We start from the raw sequence: 27341 nt of genomic DNA on the forward strand, positions 1-27341 counted from the left end.
ATGTAACCCTGAGCAAGTCACTGTTGGCCTGTTTTTCCATCTGTAAAATGAGCTTGAGAAGTAAATGGAAAACCACTCCAGTATCTTTGCTAAGAAAACCCCAAACGGGGTCATGAAAGGTCAGACTAAACTGAAACAACTGAACAAAAAATAGGGGTCAAATTAGATGACATCTAAAGTTCCTTGCAATAGTCTTTTCTCACTCCTCATTCTACTTGACTTCTCTGTAGCCTTTGGCACTGTTGATCACTCCCTCTTCCTTGATACTTTCCTCTCAAGACTTTCAGGACACTACTCTCTTCTGGTTTTCCTCCTACCTATCTGCCCTTCCTTCTCTCTCTCTCTCCTTTCTGGGTCTTCCTCCAGATCACACCCTCTGTCAGTGTCCATCAAGATTCTGTCCTGGGCCCTCTTCTCTTTGCCTTTGATACCACTTCACTGGGTGATCTCATCAGCTCACGTGGATTTCATTGCAATCTTTATGTTGAAGATGATTAAATCTATCTGCTATCTAATGTCTCCCTCACTAGATTGTAAGCTCCTTTAAGGCAGAGATCATCTTTTGCATCTTTTTGTATTTCCAGCACTTAGTACAGCGCCTGGCACCTAGTAGGTGCTTAATAAACGTTTAATGAGTGAGCGATGCTAAGTAAAGAAATGCTTCGGAAAGAGAAAGGACTGATACATTAAATGTAAACTTTCCACCTACTTGAAATGAATTCTAGTCTGTGAGATAGCCAATTCTCTCCCCCTAATCTCCCATTCCCACCTTTTTCCACAACAAAAACCTTCAACCAAAAGAAGAAAGCTTCACATTTCTATTTTGAAAAGTGTTTACTTACAGTTTGAATAAATTAAATTGCGCAAAAAAAAAATTAGCTACGGTATAGCCCAAACAGAAATGATTAAAACAAATACAATATAGGGGTTGATTTCTTTGCTGAATCAGTCACAATGCATGTGAACGATCTAGAACATTTCAAAAACAATTATATTTCTATGAAAAGGGTGTAACAGCAGTTACTTATACTTATAATACAGGTTTCCTGACATGCATTTCCTGAGTGAATCCAAACAATTGTTTTTTTGTTTTTTAAAAAACAAGGAAAATCTGACAGCTGAAGTAAAACAGTTCATGGCTTCTAGCAAGATTCTTTTTTGTTCTTTTTACTGAGAAAATCAAAGCTATGCTACAAAATACAGGAATTTGCTGTTGTCAATTTTTATTACGTTATCTTTTTTTTCCCCTCAAACCAAAGGAAAAACATCTTAAATAGAAAAACTTCAACCTCATCCCAGGGTATACTGATTTACAAATGTGTCACAAGACCCTTTTTTGATGTAGCATACCTACTTATAACTTTCATGTATTCAGTGCATGAAAAAAGGAGGGAATTTTTCATACTTCTGAAAGCAAAGTTTGAAAGGCTATTTTGTCTCATAAGCAGACTTTGTGTACAATCTCTTTAAGTTTTCCTGTTATTACTGCTGTTCACTATCACCTGCTAGAGTATGTGTTTGCTGAAGTGACCAGTGCTTTGTAGGAATATAGGGACTTGAACCTGATTTTCACTGAAAGTTCTAATGTAAATCAACTGTGTTGAGACCAGGTCCATAGGTTAGGTACTGGTCTTCTGGGTTCAAAGGCAAACATGTTTTTGCCATTCAAACCACTGTACTTCTGCATCTGTATCTTTATATTCCCAAATCTGTAGATAAGGCCAAATGTAGAACACATCCAATTTAAGCATCTCTTTTTCTACAAAGTCAAGTTACTCTCCCTCCTTGCTAATTTATGCAGTTTCTAATTATGAAAAATTTTTCCAGTGAACAGATGAACCACAGTTTGCGTCTAAAAAAAAATAAAGTAAACCTCCCGAATGTTGCTTATACTAAAAACAGATTAGTTATCATGGGAGAAAAATATATAATCTAGATTAAATTGCATATTCAAAGGAGCATATAAAATGTTTCTTAGTGATAAGTTCTTTTATTGTAGTACTATACACTAGAGAAACATTTTAAGAAAATCCTTCCTGATTATCTTTAATGCGGTTAAAAACAAATCTTACACAATGTAATTTGCATGAATTCAGTTTTACAAAGCATTCTACTAAATCTACCAAATTTATTATTTTTGATTAAAAAAAGAAACGATTGTTTCAAAATGTTTTTCCTAACCTTGCAAATCCCTGCCTTCAGCTAGTGACTCAAAGCATCCACGCCAGGGATGTTACACTACTGTGCTACTCTAGCAAATACACTCTCAGATATTTTCTATAAAGAAGATAAATAGAAAAAGAAAGTTAATGTACATGTTGTTGTATTTTACAATGTTTGCATCCAAACTGTAAACTAACATAGTTTGAACCAACAGTACCTCAGTAATACAAAACATCTCTTAGACACCGAGGAGTGATTCAAAAAACACAGAAATGAAGGCATTGAATTTGACTGTAATTCTTTCTTCAAAATATATACTCAGACACAGAATATGGAAGTCTGGAAATGCACCAGATTCCTTTGCTTGACTTTTCCAGACTTTGTTCAGGAATTTTTGTTACAAATACAAAAAAAATTTTTTTTTAAAAAAGTCTTCATCTTAATGTAAATGATCAAAGCAGAGAAATTTGTAGACAATTGGTAGGAAAAACCTGCATCACTTAGCTTATAAATTTAGTGCCACCCTAATGCATGTTTATTAGTCTAGAGGTCCTTGGAATATGAGTCTGATGTAGCCCTGCTCGCCGGCCAGCTGGTGTGCACAAAAGGGGCAGGCTGCATGGAAAGTGTGAGTGCCGTGAGGAAGTGGGATCTGGGACCAGTAGGCAGTTGTTTTCTCTGAACACACGTGCCCACAAGGGCTGAAGGCATGAGTTGGAGGGCCAGCATCCACGTAAAATCCAGCTTCGCAGCCGAGCCAAAGGGGGACGTAGGGGCCAACCGACCTACACATGGGGCATTCACGGTCCTTCCCATCTCTCTCTTCTTTGTTTCCCCAGTTGTGATATCCATGAACATGGCCACAGTTCAGATACACCCAGGGCTGCTTTTCATCAACAACATCTTTTCTTTTCATACTAGGAAAAGCAAGTGTGTTGAACCCAACAGGGCACTGAGGCCGTGCAGCATTGATCTCCTGTCTCAAGGCTTCTAGATGTTTTACTGTTGGGGTGTGTGAAAGGCCTTCTGCTGTCCGCCACAGCAAGGTGGCACCACACAGGTCAATCAAGGAGCCATCCTGTAACTGGTTGGTTTCAATTTCCACCTGGGGCAAGGAGAGGGTGTAAGGAAGGGAAAGAAGGAGCAGTGTTAATTTGGCTTTACACATAACCATTTTCATTTTGGATGTTGCTTATAAAGAACACTAAATATCCCATTACTGCTGCTTAAGAACTCATCAAAATCCTTGGGGCACAGTCATAACAAAAGAGATGTTTAGAAATGAAGATGCTGTACCTTGAGATAATGACATGTGCTCTTTAAATTGCAAGGTAATGGTAGATAATTGAAATGGTAACAATATTTTTAGCCAGATAAAAAAACCACAGGCAAAAGCTGGGAAAATCTCAGACCAAATGCAGCTGGGCAAGACAGAATCAAACACCACCCAGATCTCATTCTTTGTAGCTTTCAATTTAGGAAACTGGATTTCAGAATGACATAATAAATATGAGAGACACAAGAAGGAAATGACAAGAATGTAAAATGGTGAGTTAGCATCTAGTATCATATTTAGTATTTTTATATATGACATATAAACCTTGTGCATACAGACTTGGTGATCTTGTGTTAGGTGAGAAGCAGTTCTTCTGTAAGTATAAGACTCCATTTATTTTAAGTCACTACTGATAGTTGGTGCCTTCTTAATTGCAGAAAATTGAATTAAAAAAGTTTTCTCCAAACTTACCATTTTTCCTCTTTGCTGAGCTGATCTGGTTTCACGCAAGCTGAATACATTTCCACAAACTGAGATCTCTCTCCACACCCCTGGTTTAGAGTCTTCAGTGAAACCATTGCGTGGATGCATAACAAGAACTCCATTTGTGGTCAAACCATCCATTTGCCCGTCTGCAGTCTTCCACTTGGCAGCCTTTTCCTAGGAGAAGAGCAACAATGAAAGAACATCCATTTATCTGTAATTATGAATTACAAGCTGGTGTAAGTGTAAAGCCTGATTCAGAAACAAAGATTTTGTACCCCAAGAAAGATGTTCTTTGATGAGTCAAATCCTGCAGCATATATCCTGGCTGTGAAGGGAGGATTCCGTTCACATATGATTCGACATGCAAATCTTGAGATAGTACTTTGCACGGATTGTGTATCAGAATTGCTTTGACTTCCAGGAACTGTATCAGTTACTACAAAATCAATGGGGCTTTCAGTAGATCGTCCAATCTGGGGAAGAAATAAGAAGATTATAAAATTCCTGAAGAAAACTTACTTAACATAATGGAAAACAAAAGGGTTTTAGAGCAACAAACTCCTTAAGTTTCTAAGGCTCAAAGTTACCACTCTCAGATGTGGGATTGTTATGTCCTTAGAAACCAACCATTTTGGAAGAATATTTCTGATACAGTAATCAATTTGGAGCATGAGTTTAGTATAGACTTCTGACTTTGAATCACTATAGAAAAACTGCATTTATTTGGAATCCTTCTGGCCAGACGAAGGTCAGTCCCTTTAAACATCAAAGCTTATTTTAAATGTTTTGAATAGAATTCTTCCTAATACACATTCTACACATTCCCCTGCCTTCTTAAAATATACTGAATATAAATGGAACTTTTTAGTGACTTAGAATCATTGCTGAATGCAGCCATTAAGAACAGCAATATCTGTACTCTTATGTTCTCAGAGGCTCTTGAGGGATGTTTAGGAATGAGCCCCTACACTCCACTCAATGGCCCTCAAAAGCTATGTTTTTTTGAACTAGGGCATTTTCTGCTTTTAATATATGCTATGGGTAGAGAAGTAAATAGTTTGGCTATTCAGAGTGTGTGTGTGTGTGTGTGTGTGTGTGTGTGTGTACACACATGATACCACCACTATACTTTCATGTTATTTTACAGTTTACAAAGTGCTTTTATATACACATTCTCTCATTTTACCCTTATGATAACTGTGTGGACTAAGCAGGTCAGGTATTAACTTTCTCTTCTCCCCATCTCACCTCTCCTTTAAAGATGATGAAACTGAGGCTTACAAATGTTAAGTGACTTCAACAAGGTCACCTAGCTAGTAAGACAACCAGAATATACTTGGTTCTTCTGGCTCCTAGGCCAGTGTTTTTTCCATTCACTATTCCAAAAGTTCTCTTCTGTGCTTGATACATTTGAGGTTGCCTGAATAGCTGAATTATATATAGATAAAAACCTTCTTAACACTTTATTCCTACACTGTAGCAAATGTCACTTTCAACTTAAATTAATTTCATTTTGAGGGCTGCCTCCATCAAAGGATACCCTGAAACAATTTTCCAATTAATATCTCATATGTTTGTATGTTAGTCTAGTTCATTAGTTTATATCATGCGACAGTTTAAAAAAAGTTGAAAAGTTAAGATACTGGGAAGAAAATTATTTTCTAACCAAAACAAGGAACTGAAAAAGACATTCTCTGTCTCAATGAATCTCATTAGTGCTACATTAGCACAAATATACTTGTAAACAAAAGTGCACCCTTTGCGGAGTAGTTATTTTCACAAAAGGTATGAAGGTTTTCACTGTATCTTTTTGGACAGCACTAAGCCTCAACTGTCTGGTTTATAGGAGTTATTAGATAGGATACCTTTCTTTATTATTTCTAGCTTCTTGTGTACCCAAACAAATAGCATCAGGCTTTTACAAATTACACTGATGTTTCCCAAATTTAAAAGATCCTTTGTGCCAATAATCTATTATATTCCAGGCAATAAGGCTGGTGATGAAGATACAAAAGGAGCAACGAATAATTTCTATCTTCAAGGAGTTTACATTCGATCAGTGAAGACAGCATGTACACATAGAAGGAGATACAATTATATACATACAAAATAAATACAAAGTGATTTTTGGGGCAGTTGGAATTGAGAAGCATAGAAATCAGAAAAGACTTCATGTAGAAGTCAGCATTTGAGCAGAGTTTTGCAAAAAATTAAGAATTCTAGGTAGAAGCGGGGAAGGAATATATTTTAGGCACAAAGGACGGAAAGCCTGTGCAAAGTTTAGAGATGAAGTGTCACATGTGAGGAACGCAAGGCTAGTATGGCTGGACCATAGAATGCAGGAAAGAGGATAACTATTTAAGGCTTGATAGAGAGAATGGGGCCAAGTTGGGAAGGGCTTTAAAAGTCAGAGAAGTTCGTATTTCAGCACAGAGGTAATAGGGAGCCACTAGAATTTAATGAAGTGAGCGCAGGAGGCAGCTAACCATGGTTAGACCAACATTTTAGAAAAATTACTTGGGCAGAGCTGTATGGAAAATTGCCTGAGGGGCCAAAAACTTCAGGGAGCGATATTCATTAGGAAACAATTTCAAAAGTCCAATGAGAGATAGCAGAAGCCTTAACGAGGGATGTGAGTAAAAAGAGGGGGACAGATGTGAGATATGTTATAAAGGTAGAAATGATAAGATTTGGCAAATCATTGCATGTGCAAGATGAGAGAGTGCAAACGCCAAGGATAACTTCAAGGTCGCAAACCCAAGGATGATATTAATAACCTTGGGAAAAATAAAAAAGCTGGGCAGAGGGGTAGGTTTGGGAACGAGAATAAATTCTGTTTCTGTTAGAATGAATTTGAGATAGCAATGGGAAATCCAGCTTCAAATGTTCAATACTTAGTGATGGGCTTACTGGAGCTGGATATATATTTGGGATTCATTTGCACAGAGATAACTGAATCCCATAGGAACTAATGAGATTACCAAAAGAGGGAATGCAGAGAGAAGATGTGATAGTGTAGGACCGAGTTTTAGGAAACACCTAGAGATGGGGGGGGGGGAACAATATCAACGACGCTCTAATAAGGAAACACAGAAGGATCAGAGAGGTAGGAGGAGAACCAAGACAGTTTCACAAAAACCCAGAAAAGAAAGAATGGTGAACCCCGCCAAATGCTGCAGAGGTCAAGAAGGATGAGGACTGATAAAAAGTCCCTGGGTTTGGCAATTAAGAGATCACTGGCAACTCTGGAGAGAGCAGGTTCAGTTGAGTGATGAGGTATGGAAGCTATCTTGAGAAGGGCTGAGAATTGAGTGGGAGAAGAGAAAGTGGAGATAATGAGTGTAAACAGCTTTTTCTTGGGAGTTTATCTGCAAAAAAAGGATGAAAAATATGGGACGAAAGCCTGAGACAATGGTAGGACTAGTGAAGGATAAAGGATAGGGAAAAGCCTGGTATTTTGTAATCAACAAAAAACAAAACAAAAAGCAGAGGATAAGGAAAAGCTGAAGAGAGAGAGAGAGAGAGAGACAAAAGAAAGAGAAAGAGAGAGAGAGAGAGAGTGTGTGTGTGTGTGTATGAATGAGTGAGACAGGCACAGTGGGGCAAAGAGGCAGAGGCAGGGAGGGAGCAAAGAGAATGATTGTGGTGGCAATTTTCTAGAGAAGGCATAAGGGGATGGGATAAAGGGTGACTATAGCTGTGTTCACCTTGGCAAGAAGAGCCACCCCTTCATCACAGCCTGGAGTTGAAAAAGGTAAACCAATAGTATTAATGAGGTTACACGTTAAAAAGAAAGTGGGTCTATAAAATGTTATCAAATTCCAAAAGTGTGTGTTAGGAACTACTAGTTTTAAATTATATTTGAAATTTGTTTCTGCTGACTGTGAAAAGAAATAGTAGAAGATACAAGGCCTAACTGACTGCTTTTGGCGAGGAAACAATGAGAATAAAATACATACATTTCTTTTGCCAGGTATGGCAATTACAAATGGAAGCTATATTTAGCTGACTGGAAAACTTACTGGTCCAAACAGACAGCTAGGTCTCAGAAATATTAAGAGAAAGCCAATTCTTCAAGGCACAGACTAACATGTTTGTGCTCTCACAGAGTAGAATATAATGTTTTTTCAATAACTACTTTGATGCAATGTGGAAATGTCTGGCTTTTCTACCAGCAAAGTCACAACAAAGTATTAATGTTAGGAAGAACTTTCTAATCCTCTGAAAAACTGAATTTAAAAAGTATACTGAATGGCAGTTTAATTAGTTTTCAGTGAAAAACAACAATGTTAGAACTCAGTACAATTTTGTTGTGGGATCTAATAAAGATCTCTAACCCAAATTTTCATTGAGACTGCTATTTTTTAGTGAAAGCAAGAAGGTATGTTAAAAAGGTATATCAGATTCAAACATTACCTGCACAGAGGCTACTTTAAGGCCCCATAATTGATTAAAAGTGTATTTTGAAAAACTTTAAAGAAAATTTTTGGTACCTAAGATTTTTTTTTCCTATTTAACCCCAGAACCCCCGTTAATGGGACATAATCAAGAACTTAAAATTCTATTTAAGTTTGGTTGTTAAAAAAAAAAAAGACTTTCCAAATCCAAACTTAAGGATGGAGATCTGATGAAGTTTATTTGAAACTGTTTGAGCTGAAAGCTATCCATCCCCTCGCAGTGTATATAACCAGTAACACTGCCCTGGTAGAGATTAAGAAGGCAGAACTGACTGTAGTTAACTCACCTTGCAGTCAATCACCTCTAGATAATCCCTGCGTAGGACCTGAGTCACAGCTCTCCTCTTGAGAACAGCCTTCTGAGCTGCCATCAACCATCAGTCCTTGTCTATGCTAACCACATATGGATTATGTGCAACACAAATAATCTACACATGTATGATCAAGAATGGCCTTGTTTTCATTGGGAGAGTATGTGTAGAATATGCTGTATAAATGAGTACAGAATACTTTTAAAATATTTTCAAAATTTTAGTTTTTAAAAGGAGTGTTTAACTAATAGAGCAACGTAGTCATTTTCCTAAAGAAAAAAAATGGCAGATTTGGAGATACCTGGAACATATCAGTGTTGCTGTCATGAGTATATTCAACCACCACTGTCTGAGCTCGAGACAAGGTATACGATATGCTATGTTGGTCCTTATTGCTTATTGCCTGTGAAAGAAAAAGTAAATAGCGCAACTAAGCATGGAAGACAATCATAACAGAGTATTTATATATCAAAACAAGAAATACATAATTGTTATATAAAATAAATTTGGTTAAATTTTTGTTTTTCCCTTGAAGTTTAGGACTAATAGTGGCCAATAATGGGATTATATCAATTGTGTGATTTAATTCAATTCCCTTGATTTGATGAAGAAAAAAAATTCAAAAAACTACCTGGGCTAATCTGTGGGATGAGATTAACTCTTTAAATACAAAACCAGCACCACAAACATAGCATCCTCCATTCACACACACACACAGTACCCCAGCATTTTCCTACCCATCCCTTAAGGCCTTTGTAACCAGACAATATAGATTTTAAACATAAAATGAGATGGCTTAGATATTAGTAATGCAATATTTGCTAAGTCTTTGCAATAACATTTTAGAAACAATGTATCAAAGCAGTAAATGTTTGACTTCTAATTCTTAATAAGACTTAAAACACCATATATCTTTGGGTCTACCTATCACACAATATTAAAATTAAGTAATCTAAACCAAAATACCACATACAGACTGAAAACAATTCTTAAAAATGTTTTAAAAAGGAAGACACTCAAAAGTCATTAGATATATATGAACTGAATAAAAATCTTTTTGAAACAAAAGAATAAAGTTAGAATAAAAGAATAAATCTGTAGAAATGCAGATTTAACAGGTTCCCTTAACCATGCTTTTAGCCTCACAGATGTCGCTATGAGAGACACACATTAGCGACGCCAAGTGTTACCCATATGCTGGCTAGACATAAAAAGGCACATAGAATGATTAAGCATCACAAAAGGAAATGAACATGATGCTGATGTGACTATACCTCTAACTTTTCCATGGCAAAGAAGCTAATAAACAAATATATATCTTGATTAAAGCTTCAACAATGCACATTTTTACTTGGTCTCAAAGTGATGGCTTAGTTGGAAAAAAAAATGAGGACAGAATTTTAAATCAAATGTGGACTACATTTTAAAGTCTAACTTGATGACAAAATACTTATTAAAACAAACAAAAATTCAAAATATTTCTCAGCTAACTCTGCTTTTAGGATGGTGATGAAAATCTGCTCAAATTAGATCTCTGGCAAGGTGTTACTCGCATAAATGCTAAGGTTTTTGGATGCTAGTCCCAAATCCCTATATGCCTGAGTAATAAGGCCCTCTACAGCAACTTTCTTCATTCAACAAGTATTTGTATTATAAGAAGCTATTGCATGCCAGGCATAGGCGGAGAGGGACAACAACATGAACACAGACTAAATAAAAATGCAAAGTAAATACAACATGGTAGGGAAGGGAGGAGCCTTACCACCTGGGGGAGGGGAGGGGGACGACAGGGAGAATTCTTGTGTAGGAATAGGTATTTCCAGAGTCTTGAAGGAGCTCAGGGATTCCAAAAGGTGTAAGTAAGAAACAAGAGCATTTCAAGCATAGGGAAGAGTTGGTGCCAATGGCAAGAAAAAAATTTTATGTACAAAGATTGGCATGCAGACTGGTTTAGATATGCATGAGGGGGAATTATGATTATTCAATAAGACTGGAAAGCCAGGGTGGAGTTCAATTGTGACGGGTTTTTAATGCTAAACAGAAGAGCTAGTGTCTTCTAGGCAACAGAGAGCCAATGTAGTTTCTTGAACAGAAGAATAACACAGTCCTATGCTTTAGGACTATTAATATGGCAGCTGTGTGAAAAATAGACTGGAAAGGAAAGAGACTGAAGGCTAAGACCCTAATTAAGAGGAGGTGATGAGTGGCCAAATAAGGGTATTAGTCATGTGAGTGGAGAGAAGAGGACAAATACAAATATAATATTTGTAATGGAGGTAGAATCATAGAATCAACAAGTTGTGGTAACTGATTGGTTATTTGAGGTGGAGAGTAAAGAAGTTGCAGACTGAAACTACAAAATTCAGTGACTAGAAGGATGGTAGTGACCTCAATAGAAACAGAGAAGTTAAGAAGATAGGATAGTTTAAGGATGGGTACATATAGAAATAATGAGCTCTATTTTGGACAACTGAGTTTGAGATCCCTATGGGACATCCAGATGGAAATGTCCAGTTGGTAGCTGGTAACATGGGATTAAAACACAGGAGACAGACTAGGAATGTACAGGGATCTGAGTCACATGTACAGATAACTGAACCTACGGGCTCTGATGAAATGAGATCAAGAGAAGGTGTTAAAAGAGAAAAAAGATTTAGGGCAGAGGCTTGGGGATCACCCATGGGTATAGGGTTAAGGGACATGCCTTCTTAAAAGATGATCCAGCAAAAGAGACTGAAAGGAATAGTCAGACAGGTAGGAGAAGAACCAGGAGAGAGCCATATCTTAACAACCCAGGGGAGAAAACATTTCCTTCTAGATACAAGAAGAAGGGAAGAGGGTGGGGTGAAGTGTCCAGTTTCAAAGGCTGAAGTGAGATCAAATGAACTGAAGAAGGCTAAGCAAAAATGGTTTTGGCAATTAAGAATTGGTAGTTTCGGAGAAACAAGTTTCAGTTGCATTACAAGGCTGGAAGCCAGATTGTAGGGAAATGAGCAATAAGCGAGATGAGAGGAAATAGTGGCAATCAATTTAGCTATTTCTATGATAAGGGTCAAGTGAGAGTGTTGTTTGTTTGTTTTGTTTTTTTTTGGGGAGGGAGATTTGGCTATATTTATAAGCAACAGGAAGGAGCCAGTAGATAAGAGATGGAAAATTAGGAGAAAAAAAAAAGACGACTGTGAAGGCAAAACACCAAAAAAGACAAGCTAGGACAGGGTCAAAGGCATAAGAAGAGAAGAGGTAAGGAGAAGGGCCACTTCTTCATCACTGAATGACAAAGAAGAAGGGATTAGGGACAATGTCAAACGATTTGGTGATGCAGAGAAGGGGAAGGGAAAGAGGAGGCTCATGGTAGATGGTCTCTATTTTCTCAGTAAAGTATGAGACAATGTCGTTGATGAGGGGGAATGGGGTGATGTGGGAGACAAGAAGATGAAAAGGTTTGGAACAAATGCTATGGTTGAGTTTGACAGTGATTTTCATAGCTGTTGTTCAGTCGTTTCAGTTATGTCCAACTCTTCATGACTGCATTAGGGATTTTCTTGGCAAAGATACCGGAATGGTTTACTATTTCCTTCTCCTGCTCATTTTACAGATGAGGACACCAAGGCAAACAGGGTGAAGTGACTTGCCCAGGGTCACACAGCTAGTATGTTTCTGAATTTAGGTTTAAACTCAGGTCTTCCTGATTCAGGGCCCACCTTTCTATTCGTTGTACCACCTAGCTACCCATATAGCAAATTGGGGAAAAGTAAAAGGATTGCCTCATAGCAACAAGGAGAGTTGAGAGCATATAACATACAGAAGGGCCAGTAAGCAGAGACACATGACCTCCTCTAACATGATTCAGTAGCATGTGAATAGGAGAGAAGGTAGATGGTGGTAATAATTCAGGGATGATGTTTTGCAAAACAAACAAACAAACAAATAGACAAAAACCATGTTTGGTAATAGGACAAGAAAATAAATTTAAGCATAAAGGGGCAATGTATAGCTGAACTGCTTAATTCTAAGATCAAGATTGGGGGAAAAAAATGAAGCCCAAGGAAGGGGAGAAGTTTAGGAAACTATTCAGAGAAGAAGGGCCTGAAATTCATGGAGATGAAGAACAGGTGTAGAAGGAGTGAAACAGAAGGAGATATGGAAGGACAGGTTATGGTCAGACAGAGGAATTTCAGAGTTCTTCATCACGGAAGAGAAACACGGTAACGATTAACTCGATGGCAAGGCCATCCCTGGGTATAGCTAAGGCTGAACAAAGGAGGTCATGAGAACTGAGAGGTAACCAGTGCGTTTGAGATGACAAAAGTCCCAAGTTTAAAGGGAGAGATTTTCATGCATGTACGTATACATACCTTGTCAATTTATTCTCTTCAAAATCTAGAAGGTCCCCAAATCTACTCACTAAACCTTTTCACTTATACAATTCTTCCATCACATGCTTTGATCATTACTTTCCTATTGGAAAGGTAGGATAATACTGAGGACAGCAAAAGAGCTAGTTGTGTTCTAGGACCTCTACTTTAACAGATAGATCCTGATGCAAAGACAATGACAGAACTGCTTCTTGGGCAGAAAAAAATCTCAGTTTAGAGAAGATGCAAGGAGTCTTGCTTTGGGAACCAACTGAATTAAAGTTACACCATCTGTGGTGCACCATCAACACCAATATAGGAGCTGCACACTGGGAATGGTAATCTAAAATGACATACTTGTATCCTAGTTACAATCAAATCTCTGATTTTTTTCTCCTTTTTTTCAAAGTTAAAATACATACTTATTTCTTAAAGGGTTCAATTTATACAACAATTGCACCCTGCAGGGTAACCCAAGACCTGGGGTACTTCCTGATAGCAATGGGTTAATTAGCAAAATAAGAAAAATTAGTGTTGCCTATCCTTTAACTGAAATGCTTTTTTTCCGGAGTCACTGTATTATGATGGGAAGATCACAGGAGAAGAGAGAACCTAAATAACTCTTCCCCTTCTTAATTTTTCCTTCCTCTGAAAAGCCTCTTAGGAGAGATCTAAAATCTTCCAGCTTTTTAAAGATTTTGCTACCAGTGCTGAAATCCTATATGCCCACCCAAACGCTGCGAAAAACAGAGAGGCAGGAGACTGTAAGTGGGGCAGAATGTATACAGTATCAGAAATGGTTACTGATTGGGATGTTGTTAATGAGGGAGAAGGCAGGTTTGTTTTGTTTTCAAAGGAGGGTTCAAATGTTAAAAAAAAATGATGTAATGACTACAGTTTGATTTTTGGTATGAATTAGATCTGTATTAATTATGAATTTGGGTCATAAGCTTCTTGAAAATGCAGAAATCGTATCTAAGCTATTTCTTATAGCTTTACATAGATTAATATCAATATTCCTTTAGCCATTCCTAGATTAAGATACAGATAACCACTTAAGCTCCTGAGAAAGGAAGTATGAAGTAGAAATGTGAAAATAACATTATAGAATATATTCATCTCATACTTCAAAGGATCCGTCATTCAATCTGTCAGAGAGTAACATCTCCATACTTTAGTACTCTGGACTTCCTGAGACACTGTGGTGTGTGTCACACACACACACACACACACACACACACACACACGCACGCACGCACGCACGCACGCATGCACAAGCGCTTACTGGGGCTTTTGCTGATATAGCCTTTGAGAACCTGGAGTCATACATGCCATGAGGAAGAATTAAAATAGGATAATCAACTCAAGCACACTTACTTCCCCACCCAAAGTTCACTTTTCCTTTTCATACAGAAGTCTAATTAATTACCTTTGCAGCTTGAGGAGTGCAGGCAATATGCACAGTGCTAGGCTTCACCCCATTTGCCTTAGGTCTTTTAAACAAAGCAAACCTACTTTTTCTCCTTCCTCTATCACCATTTGGGAGTGACCCATTATACCTGAAGGACAAAAAAAAAATTAAGTGACTACTTACGATTATAACCTTTAAACATTTTTTCCTTACAAAGTAAATTCTCAATTACCTCCAAAACTGTTAGGTACATTCAGAATCTTCTCTCATCTACAGGTGATTCATCTACCAGCTGCTGACAGAAGGGGGACTGGTAGGGAATGGGGATGCAGTGGGAAGAGGAGGGAAGAATCTGTAACTAACCTTGTCTTGTTTCACAGCTACAGAGAAATGACTTTTGCATTATCTATTTTTCTGAATTAATGGCATCTCTTTCCTCCTTCACTATCAAAGATAATCAAGGGTTGATTAATGGTAGAGCTGCTATCTACTTATGACTCACTTTTTAAAAAAATGGTGGCAGTTTGCATGTGCTAATACAACCTTTTAAATTACAGTACATATTGTTCAAAATAGAATCTGCTTTAGTTGTTCAGCAAAAGCTTTAAATAGCTGAACTTTTGAAATAAGAAATTTTTAGATGTGTTACTTGAAGAAAATTAACTCTCAAATGCATACACACATTGTGTTCGCAGAAATATGTAAACAGACTACCTATTCAACTGAGATGCATGCCAACTAGAAGATACCTCTATGGACATTTTTCTCTACTGATTCATATCCCGTCTCCAGAACCTATGGTTGTAAGAGATCAGGCTAATATTAACAAAAGGACAAACAAGCAAGAACTTCAGAATTATCTCCTTCCTCTCCAGGTTAGATCTATGTTCCATCCTGAGCTGCATCAGACCAACACTTGGCTACTCTTTTCATCTGTTTCTAAAAGCTTGATATGGGTCTGCAGTAGAGGCCAAAGACTACAAAACCAAAAATGTAGTTATCTTAAACTAAAGAACTGAACATTGCTCCTTGAATTCTTGTCTAATCCAAGTTTAGACAAGAAAAGATTGCTGGCTGGCATGGAAAATATACTTTTTAAAGCTTGGAATACTGGATTTCAGAGATTATATTGATAATTTAAAAACATAAACACATCACATATGTCTTAACATCTATTACAGAAAATCTTTGCATCTCTCACACTGGGGAATTTAATCCATTAACTAATACAACAAATTCGCTACTCTAAACCAGTGTGGTACCATCAGTCCCACCACAGTTCCCCTCAGTCCCCTAACTAACCTCTCTTCAGTTCTGACTCATTCCTCCCCCTTAAGGATCTATGTTTTGCCTGCCCCTATATTGTACACCTGAAGCTCAAAGTATTTTCCTAAGTAGTAACAACATAAAATTAACAAGCCTTTCCAGCTTTATTTTGTTATGTCTAGATTGTTAGGGGGAAGCATCACTTTCATTTTAAAGACAGGAGCATCATGTACAGAATCAATTGCTGTGGCTCGGGATTAAGAGAAATAAGGAGGAAAAGACAACAAAATGCTAGGTGGAAATCAATGTGATATGGAAAAACACATGGACTGAGTTTCAAACTGTTATTCAAATGGCTCTCAACTCTCTTGCCAAGGGAGTTAAGACTTAATACAGTTTTTCTCAGAAGTGAAGAACTATTTGTTCATCCCATTGTCTGAAATCTATATGGTTTAGAGCTGAAACAATACACTACTATAATAAATTCAAAAGATATTCTAAAAGCTATATTTCTGATAGTAGTCAGAATAGTTTTAGATGTAAGAAGAAGCCTAAAGATTGTCTTATCTAATTCTCCCTTTTACAGAAAGTTAAAATCTACAGCAAGGGTTATTTTTTTTTCTCTTGGACAGTCTTCTGGTGAAGCCTCTGGACCTTTTCTTAGAATGGTTTAAAATGCATAAAATAAAATACATAGGATTGCAAAGCAAAGCAATAATACTGAAATATAATTGTCAAAATATTCTCTTCATTTGTCCACTAATTTATTTATTTATTTTTAGTTTTCAACATTCACTTCCACAAGACTGAGTTCCAAATTTTCTCCCCATTTCGTTCCTCCCCCAAACTCAAGACAGTGTGCATTCTGAATACCCTTTCCCCTAATCTGCCCTCCCTTCTATTCTCCCCCCCCTTTTCTTATCCTCTTCCTCTTCTATTTTCTGTAGGGCAGACAGATTTCTATACTCCACTGCCTGTATAACTTGTTTTCACATGAAACTGGGAAATAATTTTTTTTAAACATTTGTTTTTAAAACGTTGGGTTCCAAATTTTCTCTCTTCCTTCCTCCCCACCCATCCTCATTGAGAAGGCAAGCAACTCAATACAGGTTATACATGTGTAGTCATGCAAAACACTTCCACAGTAGTCACGCTGTAAAAAGCTAACTATAATTCCCTTCATCCTATCCTGCCCCCCTATTTACTTTATTCTCTCTTTTGACCCTGTCCCTCCTCAGTGTTTCCTTCTGATTATCCTCTCCCCTCTATCACTGCCCCGCTCTCTTTCCCCCTTCCACCCTATTTTCCTGTAGGGTAAGATAAGATAGCTTTCCATACCCAACTGAGTGTGTATGGTATTCCCTCCTTAAGCCAAATCCAATGAGAATAAGATTCACTCATTCCCTCTCACCTTCCCCCACTTCCTCTCCACTGTAAAAGCCTTTTTTTGTCTGTTTCATGTGAGATAATTTACCCCATTCTACCTCTCCCTTTCTCCTTCTCCCAGTATAATCCTCTCTCACTCCTTAAATTTATTCTCCAGATATCACCCATTTATCTTCAACTCGCCCTGTGTCCTCTATCTGTCAATCTATCTATACATATAATTTTTTTCCCTCCAACTACCCTAATACTGACAAAGGTCTCATGAGTTACACATATCATCTTTCCACGTAGGAATGTAAACAGTTCAACTTTTGTAAGTCCCTTATGATTTCTCTTTCCTGTTTACCTCTTCATGCTTCTCTTGAGTCTTGTATTTGAAAGTCAAATTTTCTATTCAGCTCTGGTCTTTTCATCAAAAATGTTTGAAAGTCCTCTATTTTGCTGAATATCCATTTTTTACCCTGATTTATTATACTCAGTTTTGCTGAGTAGGTGATTCTTGGCTGTACTCCTATCTCCTTTGCCCTCTGGAATATCACATTCCAAGCTCTCCTGTCCCTTAATATAGAAGCTGCTAAATCCTGTGTTATCCTGATTGTGTTTCCACAATACTTGAACTGTTTCTTTCTGGCTGCTTGCAATATTTTCTCCTTGACCTGGGAACTCTGGAATTTGGCTACAATATTCCTAGGAGTTTTCCTTTGGGGATCTCTTTCAGGAGGTGATCAGTGGATTCTTTCCATTTCTATTTTACCTCTGGTTCTAGAATATCAGGGAAGTTTTCCTTGATAATTTCTTGAAAGATGATGTCTAGGCTTCTTTTTTTGATCATGGCTTTCAGATGGTCCGATAATTTTTAAATTACCTCTCCTGGATCTATTTTCCAGGTCAGTCGTTTTTCCAATGAGATGTTTCACATTCTCTTCTATTTTTTCATTCTTTTGGTTTTGTTTTACAATGTCTTGATTTCTCATAAAGTCACTACCTTCCTATTGCTCCACTGTAATTTTTAAGGAAGTATTTCCTTCAGTGAGCTTTTGGACTTCCTTTTCCATTTGGTCAATTCTGCTTTTTAAGGCATTCTTCTCCTCACTGGCTTTTTGGACCTCTTTTGCCATTTGGGTTAGGCTATTTTTTAAGGCATTATTTTCTTCAGTATTTTTTTGAGTCTCCTTTAGCAAGCTGTTGACGTTTTTCATGGTTTTCTTGCATCACTCATTTCTCTTCCCAGTTTTTCCTCTACTTCTCTTACTTGCTTCTCAAAATCCTTTTGAGCTCTTCCATGGCCTGGGACTGATTCATGGTTTTTTTGGAGGCTTTGGATGTAGGAGCTTTGACTTTGTTGTCTTCTTCTGGTTGTATGTTTTGATCTTCTTTGTTACCAAATAAAGATTCTATGGTCTGACTTTTTTTGCACAGTTTGCCCATGATCCCAGCCAATTACTTGAGTTTTAAACTCCTTGTTAAGGTAGAGAGGTCTGCTTCCAGTGTGGAGAATGTATTGTCCCAAGCTTCAGGGGTTTTGTGTAGCTGTTTTCAGAGATACTCCTAGGGGACCTGTAAGTTTTCAGTTCTTCCAATGTGGTATGATCAAGGGCAGAGGTATTTACTCCTTTCCTGGCCTGTGCTCTGGTCTATGAGTGACCACAAGCACTGTTTTCTGCCTTGGAATTGTGAGGATTCTCTCTGCACCAAGGCACAAGCTCCACCATGCCAGCACTCCTCCTCGCCCCAGGATCACCACCCAGAACTGTGACCCAGATCCAAGCACAGGCAAAGCAAGAGAATCCTGCCTCAGCACCAGCAAAGAGATCCCTGCAATCCCCCTCTGATCAGCCATTTGATTCCTTCTCCATCTGTGGGCCAAGAGCTCTGGAAGCAGCTGCTGCCCCGGGACTGGGGCTGGGACCAAGCCTCTTTCTCACCATGGTCACAGATTTTCCCTACTGACCTTCCAAGTTGTCTTTGGTGTTTGTAGGTTGAGAAGTCTGGAAACTGCCACACCTGCCTGTGATTCAGTCCTCTGAGACCTGTTCTAGGTTCACTGAGGCCTGTTTTGCCTGTGGGACCCACACTGAACTGTTTCTCACCCAGCCTGGCACGATAGACCTTTCTAATCAACCATCTAGGTTGGTCTTGGGCTGGAAATTTGTTTCACTCTGTCTTTTTGTGGGTTCTGCTGCTCTAGAATTTGTTTAGAGCCATTTTTTACAGGTATTTGGAGATGTCTGCGGGAGAGCTCAAGCAAGTCACTGCTTTTACTCAAAATATTCTTAAAGTTCATGAACCCCAGATTAAGAATCCCTAGCCTACAGGTTAAATGACTTGCCCAAAGTGACAGAGCTAGGATTAGCATATACCTCTTGACTCCCAGCATTGTCATCTTTCCAACATACCACACTGCCTTCTCAATTACTACTACTCTCTTCTCTGTGGCACTGAACATTTTTATACATGTAATAGCTGCACCAACCTTACCACTACTGTAGATACTTGGATGTGTGAAGTGGTTTCCTGTGGGAGTTGAGCTAGGTACCAGTGGCTAACCCTGGTCACTGGTTCATCTGGTTATAGAAGATGGGACAAATAAATGAATTTCTTCCAGCTCCTAAAGCCAAGGAGTATGTCTGTGAGGTATATAGATGAGATGCCACTGATATATTTTTATCAGACTTAACAAAAAGGAAAGTATGTGTTTTTAAGCATTAAAAGCTCCTTCTTATCCACAACAGAGTTATAGAACTAATTTCAACTTGAACACAGGCAGTTCTTAAAAAAACACAGCCACCTCAAAGGGTATTTACAACAAGGGAAAAGGGTATGGATCTTCCGCCAAGCCCAGTGTGGCCAACCTATTATCTTGTGAGGAGTGTGAAAGAAAACATCAGGGAAAAGCTTCTAATGAACTGTTATGTGGCCCTGGTTAAGTGTCTTATTTCCACCATTTGTCAAACATGCCATTTTTATTGACAATATGAGGCCGATGTATGTACAGCATTTTGAAAGCCTTAGAATAGAATGATATATAAATAAATGTTTTCATTTTTGTAGCAGCCTGACCCAATAATACTATTTTATAGCTTCACCAACTCCACAGTTCCTATTTTTGCTGGATAGCTATTTTGTGTTTATGAAGCCTTACCCTAAGACAATGAGTTCACCATATTTTACTGGTGACTTAGATGGATGATTTTCTTGATCAGGAGAAAACATGAGCTTGGTTTTCTGTCTTAATTACTCGTTCACTGATCAGGAGCCTGGGGACACCTTTTGCATTATTTCCTAAAACAAAAAAAGGACAATTTTTTCATTAGTGGCATGAAAAATGAATCTCACTAAACATGTGTATCTATAGACAATTAGATATCTATCTACTCCAAAGTTCTCTGTTGGGTTCTTTTTGCTTTTCTCTCAAAACTCTCCTATGTATCCAGCTCTAGTTGCTCTCCTGAGCTCCAGTCCCACATTATAAACTGCCTAATGGACATTTTAAATTTGATGTCCTATAGGTATCACCCCCCCCATGCTGAACGTGGACACTTCCTGTATTTCTTTTGAGGGCACTACTATCCTTCTAGTCACCCAGGTTTAAGGAATTGAAGGTGACACTAAGGTTGCACTACCACTCATCCCACATATCTAATCAGCTGCCAAATTTTTTCATTTCTATCACAGTAACATTTCTTGCAACTGTCCCCTTCTCATCACCCTCTTGCCTCAACTACTGCAATAGCCTCGTAAATGGTTCCCTGCCTCAAATCTCTCCCCATTCCAATATAGCCTCCACACAGCAGTCACTTATTTTCCTAAGGTAAAAGTCTGATTATGTCATTCCCTTCTATTCCCCACCCCCACCCAAACATACACTCAAGAAACTCCTCTGTATAGCATTTAAAGCTCTTCACAACCTATCCCCATATTGCCCTTTTAGCCTTGTTACATGTTACTCTTCTCCATGACCCCCTACAGGCCAGCCACACTGGTCCTGCTGTTCCTTATACCTGAAACTCCCATTCTTATCCCCATGCCTTTGTACTTGCCATGGTTAGCCTGTGTTTTTTATATATCTATTTATACATGCATGTTATCTTCTCTTCAGAATGTAAATTCTTAAGGACAGGCACTGTTTCAATTTTGTCTCTATCTCTAGAACCTAGCACTATGATTGGCACACAGTAGGCACTTAATGTGTCTTTGCCGCTTCATATCTAGATAGATATATCTAATAAAAATAATAAAGTATGTCTATTATGTAAATGACATAACCAAAAACTAGTCTGGTTGCTCAGAGGTTCCTTTTGTATCACTGGCTGTTACACATTTGACAAAACTATTTCAATGTTTTAAAAAGTAAAACATAAAATATGGGAGAAAGGAAAAACAAATGACTGATTCTCAACTCATATAATCCCAAACCCACTACAACATACGTGCTCAGATTATCCATTTCAGCTGTGGCTGAACTAAGACCTGATGTTCCATACATCTACCCTTTCTCTAGTGTCAAACTTATCACTTCAATTTCATGACACAACCCTTACCATGAGGAAAATGCTTTATAAAAGGCAGCACTGTTTTTATCTACCAAGAAGCAAGATGTGTTTTCATAAGAAAGATTACTAGAAAAACTACCCACTTATCTGAAGGATGAAAGATTTTTAATAGTACAGAAAAACTTAGCAGTATAATGGTTACATCAGAGAAACATTTCACTTTTTCTTAAACCTGACATACACACTCAGAATACCAACTTGAGAGTTATTTTAGATACATATGTATATCCAAGCTTAACATACTCAAGAAATGCTATTTGCTAATGCAATCAAAAACTATACTTGCTAGACTGAGGTTTTCCTTTTAAAGGAAATAGTTGGGTAATAAGAGACCAAAGTATATGTGGAAGTTCTTTGGTGAGATATTGAAACAAGCTTGAATACCTCAAAGTATTTGCTTTCTCTAAGAACTTTTGGGTTGATATCACAGCCCAAAAAGAAATACTATCTCTCTTCAAACAATATATTAAACAAGGGATTCACTTTAATTGTTCATACTGATTAAGAGGAAATGGGAAACTCCAACACGTTGTGATAGGACCATTATCTCCACCAGTGTCCACTCCCTCCCCCTCCACTATGAACTGGGAAAAGACAGGTTTGGGAGTGGGAGGTAAGCAAGGCTCCACTAATTGCTCAATGATTTAGGAGTGTCTCATTTTATCCCGAAGTTGAATCTGAATAGGGTAATTACTGGAGTCAGGCCTACCCCTAACATGAATGTAAAAGCACAGCGGAGAAAAATTATTTATTCAAACCACATGTTAACTGTACCATAAACTTCTTAATTTAGAATAGTAATTGATGCTAAGAATTAAAGCCTCTAGTTTCAAAGCTACTTTTACAGTAGAATTCTCTAACATTTTTTTCAACTCATCTTAATGTTCACATAGTTTCTGTCTTAAGATAATACTGTAATAGAAGCATTGCCTCCCGCACTGGAATTCAATTCCTTGAGAACAAGAACTGTTTTTGCTTTTGTGTTCCCTACTTTTAAGCATAGTACGTGGCATGTAATTAGCACTTAATAAACGCTTGCTAACTGGTTTAAAAAAAGGGGTTAGTATATGTACATACATATATACATACATATATATCTCACACACATACATACATATTGTAGTTAATAAAGTATTATACTTGGATAGAAAGTATACTGCAGCACTCCCACAATCTGCAAACGCCAACCACCAATGGTAAATTTAAAAAACAGAAATGTCAACATTTGTATGAGAATATCTATATATTTTTTAAATTTTATTAATTTATTTTGATTTATCAACAATCACTTCCATGTGCTTTTGAGTTGAAAATTTCCCCCCCCTCCTCCCCCCAACCCTCCCCAAGACAGCGCACAATCCTGATATGGGCTTTACATTTACATTCCTATTAAACACATTTTCACATTAGTGAAGTTGTAAGTAAAAATTCAAACCAATAGGAGGAACCATCAGAAAGATGAAACAAAACTCAACAGAAGGTAAAAATAAGTGAGAGTGATTCGACTTCCATAGTTCTTTCTTTGGAAGTGGACAGCATTTTCCATCCTGAGGCCTCTGGAGAGGTCTTAGATCCTTGTAATGCTGAGAAGGGTTCAGTTTAACAATATTAGTCATCACATAACATGTTTGTTGTTGTGTACAAAGTCCTCTTGGTTCTGCTCACTTCACTCAGCATCAGACCATATAAGTCTTTCCAGTTTTTTCTGAAGTCAGCCTGTTCATCATTTCTTATAGCACAATAGTATTCCATTACATTCATATACCACAACTTGCTTAGCCATTCCCCAACTGATGGGCATCCTTATATGAGAATATATTATAGAATCTGACTAACAGAAACCTTTAAAAGATATCGAGCATTTGACCCATAGCTCAGGAATATAACACCACACTTATATGTGGGAAATACATTTATGGTAAGTGGGAACTTAAGAAAATACTGAGTCCTCCTCTTAGCCCAAAAGTAAATGCTACCACAGTAATTTTGAAAGGAAATTCAATATATTGTTAATATCTTTTAATCACTAAGGAAGCAGACGCCTACAGCAGAAAATGAACTAGAGAAGGCAGAATTATATGATTTTAGAAGTTCTTCTAACTTTAAAACTTATGATTCTCCACCTATTTCCTGTAATATATTTGTCAAAGTAGTCTTTCTCCCTTAGTATCAAAGAATAATTGTAGGGAGAAATTTTATAACTCAATTTCAATACCTTTCTAATGGAATGACTCTGGGTAAGTCATGTAAATGGGAATGGGAACTTTCAAGATTAATGAAGGATACTAAAGGTGGTAAGTATAATCCAGATTGCTCATATAGTTTCTACTCCCCCAAGGTCCATTTTCAGAATGAAAATAACAGGAACAAAAGAAAAAAAATTATGTGACTAATATAGTAGTCAGTTTAAGATTAACAAGGGAAAACAATTAGAAATTTTGTTTTATTAGAGTTCATGCTTCTATTATCAAGGTTAACAATTTGTTTTAACTAAGTTGATCAAGCTGAGTGATAATGAGTAAATAAAAGTGTTTTAAGTCTGGGACCATATATTTTATTTCAAGGGACAAGGCCCCACCAACCCCATTATTATTGACATGATGTCAAAGTAATATCTGTCTTAAGTTAATAAGTGGTCTTAGGCTCACTGAATTGAAGTTGAAATGGCTATCTGATGAAGTGTACAATTAAAAAAAAAGAACTTTACTTAATAAACATCATAGTTTCTTTTCCTTGCTGCTTGAATGTTGACAGTATACACACATACATCATTGTTGTTCAGTTGTGTCTAACTCTTCATGTCCCTGTGGTCCGTGGCACACTAAGTCCATGGGGTTTCTCTGCAAAGATACTAGAGTGGTTTGCATTTCCTTCTCCAATGGATTAAGGCAAAGAGAGGTTAAGTGACTTGCCCAGAGTCACACAGCTAGTCAGTATCTGAGGCTGAATTTGAACTCAGGTCTTCCTGACTCCAGGCCCAACACTTGATCCACTGACTCATCTAGCTGCCTCTACATACATACTTGGAGGGGTGGGGAAGGATGTACTCAATGGATTTAATCACCTCACCTAAAACAAAGTCTTATGACACTGAGCATATAGAGAAGCTAAGTATGTACTATGTACTAGGAACTAAGTAGAGTGTTGGGTTTGGAGTCAGGAAGACTCATCTTTCTGAATTCAAATCTGGCCTGAGATACTTACTAGCTATGTGACCCTGGGCAAGTCACTTCACCCTGTTTACTTATGCTTCCTCATCTGTAAAATGAACTGGAGAAGGAAATGGAAAACCACTCCAATTCCAGCATCTACATCAGGAAAACACTGAACGGGGTCACGAAGAGCTGGTGGTAAATTTAGTTGATCAGAAATTTAGGGAAAACCAGAGTTGCTGGCACTTATTAAGTATTCCCTGAATACTTGCCACTCCACTCTCCATAAAAAGAGAATTCTATCTTAAATACAAAGGGAAAAAAGAGATGATCTTTAGGAATTACCCAAACAAAAGGTCTGAAATAGGGCTTCTGTGGAAGAAATTTGCAGTGAGAGATATGGAAAAGAAAAGGAAGCAGGCCCATTATGTGGTATGAGCAAGGAACAAACATAGATAGTCCGAGTACTCCATTGGTACACCCTTGAAATGTGAAAAGGCCTAGTCGCTCTCATCTACTACGTTGGGGAAAGCGGAAGATCCTCTGTATGCTGACAAGATGAAAAGGCACAGATAGATTGTGATGAAAGGGAAGGGATGATAATGATATTATTGACATTCAGGTACCACTTTAAAATCTGCAAAGCACTTTATGTGCTCCTTTTAGGAGCTATATAACTATCCCTAGCCTATGTGCCAGACACTGTTCCTACTATACTATATAAAAAACAAACTGAAAAAAAAGATTCTGCAATCAATCCTGTAAATCAAAATCAAGTAACCCTAAGGAAAAATAAAGCCCTCTTTTTCTAATTTAGTTTCCAAGCAATGATAATTTTTATATATTTATACATAATCAAAAAATAAAGAACAATAGTTTTCTGCAGCAGAACAAACTACAAGAGTGAAAGAATTTCAAGGAATAAGCATTAGAAGGGAACCCTGAGGTTACTGAAGTTGATCTTCCTATATGAAAGGTTCTTAACCTTTTTGCATCAAGTACCCTCTCGGCAGTCAGGTGAAATCTATGGACCCCTTCTCCAAATAATGTTTTTAAGTACATAAAATATCCAAGATTACAAAGGAAATATGCTGATTACGGAGGAGAAGGGACAAGTTGAATAAAGAGTAGAGGAAAAGGTAAAAAAAAATTGTTTTGGCAGACAGACTGAATCATAGGAACTGAGGAGGAGGCTAGCACCTATTAACTATAGGACAGGGGAAGTAACAATGTAGATTAGAGAAATGCTAAAGATACAGGAGACCTAGTTTTAGCAAAGCATCTGACTTCTCTCATGCTATTAACAATTAAGCGGACTTTATGATTTATTAAATAGCCACAGGCAAAGAATAGACATCAAATGGTTCAATATTTACTTGGAAAAAGGTCTTTAGTGAAAGGCCATAGGGATCAGTGTTTAACCCAGTGCTATCCAACATTTTTATCAAGTGATTGTGATGAAGGCATGGTATACTGAACAGATTTACATTTGACATATAATTGTTAATAAGGAGGACAGGATTCCAAAAAGAGCAGGCTAGAGCATTGGGTCAAATCTAGAAACAGGAAACTGAAAAGGGATAAACGTAATGTATTTAGGATAAAAACAACGATTTTCCAAGTAACTGATGAGGAGGAATATCTAAGTAGCAGATTGTCTGAAAAAGATCTGTGGATTTTGGTGGATTAAAATCTCAAGTTAATAATGAAACCAAAAACGCTATTATGTTCTTAGACTATATTAGACAATGTTCAGGACTAAGGAGGTGATAGTTATGCTGTATTATTCCCTGGTCAAGCCACATCTGGAAAATTGGAAGTATTTTGTTCAGTTCTAGGTGCCACATTTTAGGAAAGTTATTAATAATAAACTGGAAAGGGCAATAAGGAAGGCAAAGGGACTCAGGATGCCATATGAAGACTGGCTAAAAGAAATGGAGTATTTAGTCTGGAGGAAAGACTTATGTGGGTGGGGTGAAGGAGGAATGGGACATAATAGATTTTTTTTCTTTTTTCAATTAAAGCATATTATTTTCTCCCTCCCTTCCACACTCCTCCTTCCCAGGAAAAAACTAGAACAAAACAAAAAGAAAACTCTTGTAACAAATATGCATAGTTTAGCAATACAAATTCCTACACTAGTCATGTCCAAAAATATGTCTTATCCCTGCATCACGTCTAACATTTCTGTTAAGAGGTGGATAATATGTTTCATCAGGAGCCCTAGGAATTGTGATCAGTCATTGCATCGTCAGACTTCTCAAGCATTTTAAGGCTGTTTGTCTAAACAATGTTGTTATTATATAAATTGTCTCTTGGTTCTACTCATTTCACTCTGCATCAGTTCTTACAAGTCTTCTAAAGTTTCTTTGTAACTGCCCCCTTGATCATTTCAATGGTATTCAATTACATTCACATAGCATAATTTGGTCCAGCCATTTCCCAACAGATATCCCACTTAGTTTCCAGTTCATTTCCACTACAGAAAGAGCTGTTATGGATATTTGTATACATATCAGTCCTTT

General features: G+C 37.5%; 1 protein-coding gene across 4 annotated transcripts in view; it reads right to left on the bottom strand.

Moving 5' to 3' along the window:
* Positions 1–815: 815 nt before the first annotated feature.
* Positions 816–27341, bottom strand: part of PELI1 (pellino E3 ubiquitin protein ligase 1) — a 72669-nt gene continuing 46143 nt past the window's right edge. For all 4 annotated transcript variants that reach the window (XM_020985455.2, XM_078149543.1, XM_078149542.1 and 1 more), the window contains 6 exons: positions 20254–20393; positions 14478–14607; positions 8995–9096; positions 4201–4398; positions 3911–4099; positions 816–3268 (listed from right to left, as the gene is read on the bottom strand). In XM_020985455.2, the coding sequence (XP_020841114.1) occupies positions 2702–3268; positions 3911–4099; positions 4201–4398; positions 8995–9096; positions 14478–14607; positions 20254–20324 (1257 nt within the window). In that variant the 5' untranslated portion in view covers positions 20325–20393 and the 3' untranslated portion in view covers positions 816–2701. The remainder of the gene's footprint in view (positions 3269–3910; positions 4100–4200; positions 4399–8994; positions 9097–14477; positions 14608–20253; positions 20394–27341) is intronic.

This window comes from Phascolarctos cinereus, unplaced genomic scaffold (assembly GCF_003287225.1).
Source record: "Phascolarctos cinereus isolate Bilbo 61053 unplaced genomic scaffold, phaCin_HiC Scaffold_2;HRSCAF=192, whole genome shotgun sequence".
In the NCBI taxonomy this organism is placed as follows: domain Eukaryota; kingdom Metazoa; phylum Chordata; class Mammalia; order Diprotodontia; family Phascolarctidae; genus Phascolarctos; species Phascolarctos cinereus.